The sequence below is a fragment of the Argiope bruennichi genome, chromosome 6, assembly GCF_947563725.1.
Source record: "Argiope bruennichi chromosome 6, qqArgBrue1.1, whole genome shotgun sequence".
NCBI classification, from domain to species: Eukaryota; Metazoa; Arthropoda; class Arachnida; order Araneae; family Araneidae; genus Argiope; species Argiope bruennichi.
In genome coordinates, this window is record NC_079156.1 from 34,318,084 (window position 1) to 34,326,193 (window position 8,110).

The 8,110-nt window shown below is 30.1% G+C and overlaps 1 protein-coding gene across 1 annotated transcript in view; it reads right to left on the reverse strand.

The window, feature by feature from the left end:
- The window catches only part of LOC129972672 (calcitonin gene-related peptide type 1 receptor-like), a 74,429-nt gene extending 72,803 nt beyond the window's left edge, over nt 1-1,626 (reverse strand). Inside the window, exon 1 of the mRNA XM_056086893.1 lies at nt 660-1,626. Within this exon, the coding sequence (XP_055942868.1) occupies nt 660-716 (57 nt within the window). The 5' untranslated portion in view covers nt 717-1,626. The remainder of the gene's footprint in view (nt 1-659) is intronic.
- Nucleotides 1,627-8,110: the final 6,484 nt, after the last annotated feature.

The following is an 8,110-nucleotide window of genomic DNA, read 5'->3' on the forward strand; positions in this document are numbered from 1 at the left end:
TTGTCTCAAAAATTTTTTAATAGAACATTTGAGATACAATTTAATCATTTTTCGTAGCATAAGAAATAACAAATGGGTAAGTTTCAAAAATAGTCAAACCATGCATATAAAATAATTCATAAAGTTTTAGAAACAAATTTATTTAAAATTCCTATCTTTGTAGTTGAAAATTTAAATTGATATACTTGCTTGTGATGTTATGAATATAAATCAAACGTAATAAAATAATTACACCAAATTTAAATCGATGCATTTAAATTCTGTTATAAAAAATTTGAAATACAAAATTAAATAATTGTTATTGTTCTTACAAAATAATACTTACGTAGAAAATTGTGATACATGCATATGCTATTATTAATATAAATCAAATGTAAAAAAATAACTGCATCAAATTTAAATCATTGCATTTAAATTTTAATATAAAAAGTTTGCAAACGCAAAATTGAATCATTGTTATTATTCTTGTAAAATAATACTTGAGTAGAAGATGATTAAATATTTATAGCTATTTACAAAATTATTCAACAAAAAAGAATTGCGAATGCTTAAAAAAATGGAAAATTTTTCATTAATATGTATTAATTTTTACATCTACGATGTCATTCCTAGAAATTGATGACTATTTAAAGTAAATATTATAAAAAGAATTCACTTACCAGTAATAAAATCACTGACAGTCCAAGATGCATAATCCTTAAAAATCTCGCATTCATTTTGGTGTTTTTCTTTCAGGTTTGAGTGTTTTCGTATTTTATTGCATAATACACGGACGATCTACCTCCTGTAGTTCAATTGTGAAATTTACCACAGCACTATTGATGAGCGCATAAATCTTTCCGATGATCGTCATTTTATCTCTCTCTCTTTCAAAAAAAGATATATATCCCTTGTATTGACTCTGATTACTCGCTCAATACAATGAAATTCTCTTATCAGAACATTCTTCTTATCATTCGCGCACTTCTAGGTTCGAATGATGAAGATATTTTATTTTATTCCTATGTTTACTTATTCGATTCAGGACAAAATACTTTTGACGTTAACGATTCAGCGAATCCGGAGATTTTTTTTTAAATGTCGAAAGTCAAAACACAAATTTCTCAATTGTTACACATCAATAATGTAATCAATAAGTTGATTAATGTAGTCTTGAGGTAAATTGTGGGTAACAGTTTCACAAAGATCAGTAATAACACACTTCTTGAATATTTCTTGAATACAATGCAGACTTAAGATAATGTAAACTTTGAATTCTTGAACTTTATATTACGTGTATTCAGAACATACAAGGAGTCTAAAGGTACAATGCCAATATTTAAGAAGTTTCATTTGATTTTATCAGAACAATTTAAGCATCCAAAATTATAGTAAAGTTGCCGTAACTCATTACTTGAAAGAAGAAATCAATTATGACGACATCATAGTCTTTTTTTGTGGTGGAAAAATCAATTATGTTTTTATCCTTCCATTTCTTCCACAAAAGAATGTTTTTCATTACAATGTTATTATACTTGGTACACTTTATTGATTGCTGCTATATAGTTTATTGATTAGAATAGTTTATTCTGAAAACTTCAAAGACGTTCTAATAATTTCTTCTTCAAAGTGCAATAAAACTTATTCAATTTGGTTAAGAAAAGAAAGTTGACAAATTATTTTAAGGAATTATAAGTTTTTGCACTATTCTTCGAATTCAAAAATAAACTTAGCCTTTAATTTAATAGATTACAAAACCATTTTGCAAAACATTTACAATTTTTCTACAAAATTCAGATAATATAACAATCAATTGAATACTCCAGTTAAATTCTTATTTTTTCAATTCTAAATTGTACTGAAAATCAGACTGATAATCTAAATTTGTTCCCTTACTTGAATGAAATGTTCGTTTGTAGTCAAAATATCTTCCTCTTTCATTATCATATTAAAATCTTTCAATAAATTTGAAGGTCAACATGCAATAATCAGTTTCAATTCTTTTTTCACATAACATATTTAAGTGACATCACAATACAAAAAACATCTTACCACAATTAAAACTATGACAGTTAAATAAACATCAACAGAAAATGCAAATTTTCAAACTTACAACTCTTTTTTCATCTTTGTCTGCTATTTTAATAAGAGCAGAATCAATAAATTTTTGTTTTTCTTATGAAGTTCCCCAGGAAAAATCCGTTATTTATTTAGCTAATTATTCTGTTAATTAATTAATTAGTGATTTTTTTTCGATGAAAAACTTGAAACAACTACCTTGAATTGTTTTTCTTTTCTTGTCTTCTCAATTTCAAACAGAACTGGTACCCGAGGGATAAAAAACGAAAGCACTCATGTGAAAAAATCAATACTATAGTTTTAGTAGGAAAAAAGTGATTAATAATCACCAATTCCCACGAGTATCAACAAGAAATAAATTTTCGCCAAATTACAGAAATTGCGAATCACAACTTGTATGATTCTAGATGTCAATCACAATATACTATTTCTTTCATCTTTATTAATAATTGAAAACGAAAGTGGCATTAATATACACTTGATCTATTTTTTTATCAGGTAAACCACACAAAATAGTTTTTCGTGGCTTTAACACGCTGTTTCTCTTTTTATCAATTCCATATCGACACAATAATCACTCAGAATAATTTTTTTCTCACTTCCACATAGAACAGCAAGAAGAACAACACAAAAAAAAAACGCAGACGATAAAGGTTATAAACAATCGCCGCTAATGAGCTATCTCCACTGGCATTAAACACAAATGGTAGCTTTCGCCAAACGATTAGCTAGCTGTTCTGCCAATTCGACAAATGCTCGTTTCGCGCTTCCTACATTTTTTCGAACGCTCTTTACTCCTGATGAATGTGTTGCAATTGGCAGGGGCAGAGAGGAAGCTTTTGATGACGTCACGCTGCCGATCCCGAAACCCCGCTGTTTCCTTCCACCACCGAAGAGCGTTGTTGTCATTTGCTCGATTCAAGGACTCAACAACCGTTCTAGAAATGATAAGGCTACTCGTGAGTAACATACGAGAGTGGAACTTCTTTTTAGGTTGTTGGTGGGTCTTTTTTTCTTTCTTTTGCTGAAGTTGTGAGAGTTGAATTTACAAACTTCACGATGAATTTACGATTTGTTTTGCTGCATGTAGGCGAGTCACATAATCTAATTCCATACAAAAGAGTTGGTTGATTTTCTGCAGGGAATGTTTTTTTTGAATTTTGGCATATTTTGGGCTTATGAAAAAAAAAGGGGTTGTAAAACTAGGATTAGATGGAATAATTCCAACTTGTTTTGTATTAGCCTCATTAGTAAATCCTTCATGATAATAAAGAGTCACAAATTTGATTTCATCTTGATGAATTTGGCTTCTAAAATGTTATTTTCTCAGCTTTTAATATTTATTGAACATTTTGAAATTAACTGTGACGTATAAATGTTCGTAGATTAACCCTTTGCACTCGGAAAAGTAAATCGATGCATAATTATTCACCTAATACAAATACTTTTTTATTGCTCCGAAAAATAAATATATATATATAATTGTTTTAAGTTGTATGCTCACATTTAATTAATTTGCATATTCTTACTACTCAGCAGGCGTTTTTAACAATTAAAATAAAACAAACAAACAAATAAGCCTTCAAAATGATGCACCGTCTTGAATGGTGAGTGAGACTCACCTTCCGAGTGCAAAGGCTTAAAAACTATTTACTTGATTACAAAATTAAGATATGGAAGAATATCAGATGCAAGGAAATTACATAAAATATTTTCTTTAACCTCTTAAAGTCATGTTTGTGTGTCGCATAGGTTTCGAATTATATATTCTCATAAGCTGAAATTAGATCATTCAGCACTTTAAAATTCACTATAAAAATTATATAAATACCTCTAGTATTCTACAGATAATGGGATAAATAAGGCAATACATTCCCGATTCGGAAGGTGTCTGTTTGGTTTGGTTATATTAAAGTCCCGTTTGAAGCAACACTAGGGCTATTTTGGTACGGACCTCGTCATTTTGAACCGCGGTCAGATGACGAGGGCGACACCTGAGCTGGCACCCCCCTCTCCACACCACACCACACCACACCAGCGGGAGAACGTTTGGTCATGACGGATTTAACGTGCAACAGACCCTCTTACACAACGGTTCTTCGGTTGAATCGAGTCATGAGCATGAAACCCTCCTGTTCCGAAGCCGAGACCTTACCACCAGACCACGCGGCCCTTCGGAAGTCGTCATTTAATAAGATGATAATAGAGGCTAAACAGTTAGTGTTCAGTTCATACAGTTTTCCAAGCTTTTTTCTTTCTAATCTAAAAACTTCATTTTTTTAAAATTTTTTTTTTTGTAGTTGAAAACGCAGTCACCTTGTAAAAAAAAAAAAAAAAAAAAAAAAAAACGTTTAATTTTTAAGGGATTCAGAAATGGCTCATGGATGTTATCAAATCCATACATACAAATCTGAATTTAACATGGATTTTTTTTTTAACTTTTTAGCCAATTATATAATTTGCTAATATTTGTAATTCTAGGTATACTAATGAAAATAATTTGTTTAATTTCATATAATTTAAGTCAGAACCATTTAATATTTACCATAAAATGATATACAAACAATGTTATATTTAGACATATGGTAAGTTTGAAATGCTCACATAACCTTCAGTAATTCATTAGCATATTATTTAAACCTTGGAAGGATGACGATGACGACGACGACGGCATCTAAATTTCTTTGTCCCTTTACTAGATGTGGTGTGGAAATTTGAAGGGGGGGCTAATTCAGGTATCGTTCTCGTTATCTGACTGCGGTTCAAAATTGTGGGATCCGCCCCAAAATAGCCCTCATGTTGTTTTAAATCGAGATGTTAACATAACTAAACTAATTGATCCTTCTCTAAATTTGCATGTCCTATTTGGATCTAATCCTCATATTTGGATCTTGGGTCTAATCATCATATTTCAGTTTTGGATCCTATTTGGATCTGGTCTGTTAATGATGGAACACCATTTGGCAGTTTGAAAAACGTGATGAGAACAAAGATATCATTCTTGTCAAGTGATTATAATTCGAAATAATGAAGCTAATTACATTCTAGACTTCGTATATTTTCAAATCTGTATGCTATCCAACAAAATTGAAAATACATATCAATGAAAGGAGTATGAGCTGGGCCAAATTTATGTGCATTTGGACCCTCAGGAAATTAGATAAATGGAGATGCTATTCTACTATCTTAAATTTAACGTTCTCTAATTTAAAAAAAGATAAATAAATAAATGAAAATCTAGTTGTTATTGTTTTTCTAAAATTTGGCACATTTTGAATATATACAATGAGCGATTAGTGACTTATTTTGTAGTTTTCATAGCTCAATTATATGCATTTTGACATGCAATTTTGTGGCTACAATTGTAGTTGTGTGTCATTTTTTTTTTTCAATCGGTAGGGAAAAAAGCGTCCAAAAACACACATTCGGTTTTCTGGTACTTACGTATTGGCCACATCCATCGGTTAATCGCCAAATAAAATCGCCAAAAATTACACATTGATAGGGTTTTTTCTAATTATTGTTCGACAACGGCATGCGGTTAATAATATATAAGTATCAAGATTATGCGAGAAAATTTTGGGGAGACCATTTCCGCAAATTTGACAAAAACACTCATTTTTTTTTAAAGCTTTGTATTTTAACCAGGTGCTCAGTTCATTATTCGGGAAATATATTTCTGTTACATTTATTAATTTGCTAAGAGTAAATGATTTATTAATTGTGAGCTTTGTTCCTGGTGTAACTTGCCACCATTTGACTCGGATGTTACGTGGCGCCAATGAGATTGAAATCAAATATTAGGAAGTCTGTACAACTTTTTGGCATTTCTCAGTCGAGTCATCTATCAACGAAGGTCAATATCCCCAAAGCAATGACCTTCATTACGATTATTGCGTTTCTGAAAGAAAGCCGAAGAGTTGGATTACAGGTTGAGATAAGTTACCAGAATTCTCCGGGTCCTAAAAAAGCCCCACATAGACTCAAGGTCGGGACATTTTTTTCTGATTTATTATAGTCATTACAATGAAATTAACCTGGGTCTAACTCTTAAGATTAAAAATAGATATGCCTTATAGAGTAAATATATTTCAAAATGAAAATGGATTATTCGTAAATAGAATAAATAATTGCTTGCAAAATTTAAACATTTATTTACGATATTGAATGAAAACTGAAATTATCTTTCCAAGTAATTTTCAAATTTAAACTACTTAAAATTAAATTTAACTCGTATTTTCTTGCATTCCATAACATGAAACGAAATAAACGCGCGCGCGCACGCACGCACGCACACACACACACACACACAAATTCAATTGTCAATTGAAACAGTGTTTTCACACCTACAATTCATAGGTTAAAACACTACCTGCAATAATAATTAAAAAAAAAATAAGCCCCAAACAATTATTTCCAGTAGCAGCAATGTTTTTACACCTCTATTTTGTAGAATTTTCCAATTCAATTATTCTTTCATTTTTAAGGTTTCTTTAAGATTCAGTTTGAACGAAGCTACTTAAATGCATTGCTAATATCTTATGACATTCAGTTGTTATACAAACAAGAAAGATTTTAAAAACTATCAGAAAAATAAATTAGTACAGAAGAATAGACATTATTTTCAAACTCAATAATCATGGATAAAAAAAGAATAAATACTCGTTGAAAATGAATGTAATCATTTATAGAAAAGAAGAAAGGCAAAGGGAAATTTTGCTTATTTTATTCCGAAAGAAAAATAATGATATTGTTTTAAGAATTGGAAGGAAGCCAAGATAATAATAAGAACTAAAAAAGGGCATTCTAACAGAGTATAAACATTCTGAAATAATCTAAATAAATTATCAAATAAATATATCAAATTAATTACAGAAAACTTGCTTTTTTTTTCGCCTTTTGCACTTTCCTTTCTAAAAAAAAAAAACATTAAATAACTACAAAATTCGTCAATTTATAATTTTCTATGCATTTTTCACTTAACAAAGTCCGCCAAGACTTTATCTAGTTGTAAGATCTCGGCTTTTTCTTCTAGTTCAAAACCGGATTCCTTTGTAAGTATGCCTTGTTGGTGGGGTCTAGCGCACATGAAATCCGATGTCGTGGGCCAAAAGCCCTGCAAATTGGGTGGATTTAGTCAAAGGGAAGTATCGTCACCTGGGTGGGAGAATCAAAAGAAGAGGTTCATCCCCTAAATTGTTTACATGTTGCCCTCAAACGATACTTTAATATAATTAAATACAAGACTTGCAGTTGTCAAAGTTTTATGGTGTGGACCAAATATAATAAAAATTTAGTATATTTTTTAAAAGAGTATAATTATGGAACGGGGTAATAATGATAAATGTTAATATAATATGTTATATAATAACTGGATATCGTAATTCCTCTTATTATTTTGACGTTATTATAATCTTAATCACATAAAAAAATCATCTGAAGAAGCAGGAATTCCTATCAGTGCATAAATCATTCAATATTGCTTTTTTAATATAACCATGTTTTTTGCAACTGAGAAAATTAATGAAGATTATAAAATTAATTAAAATGATTTTTTTCGCATGTTATTACAAATTCTTGAAATTTCGAAATTTTTTTTTATAAAAGGAAAATATAATTAATAAGTCATCAAACGCATATCGGATAATTCAATATTTATAATTAAAATTTCATTATTTTTATATATTTTAACAATATAATGAAACCACAGAAGAAATTGCTAAAACTGTATTCACGAAATGCATGATGCATCCTTTCACTGTATTCCGCATTTCTGAAAAGAGAAATAATTGAATTCGTTCCAGCACTAATTTCTTCGAACGGATTCTAAAATATTTGGACGAAATGAAACACTCTTAAAGTAAACAAACAGCAGAGATGCCAAGTATTAGACGGATGTTGACATAAGGCATGATAAAATCTCTGAAACACATAGCGAATTGCTAATTGGTCTTAAAAGTTACATCCCCTCGGTTTCTCGGGTTCAAAAGTAAATGAAAATAAAAGAAAGAAAACCCAGGAGGAAATATTAAGACGTCACTTTACACTGTGC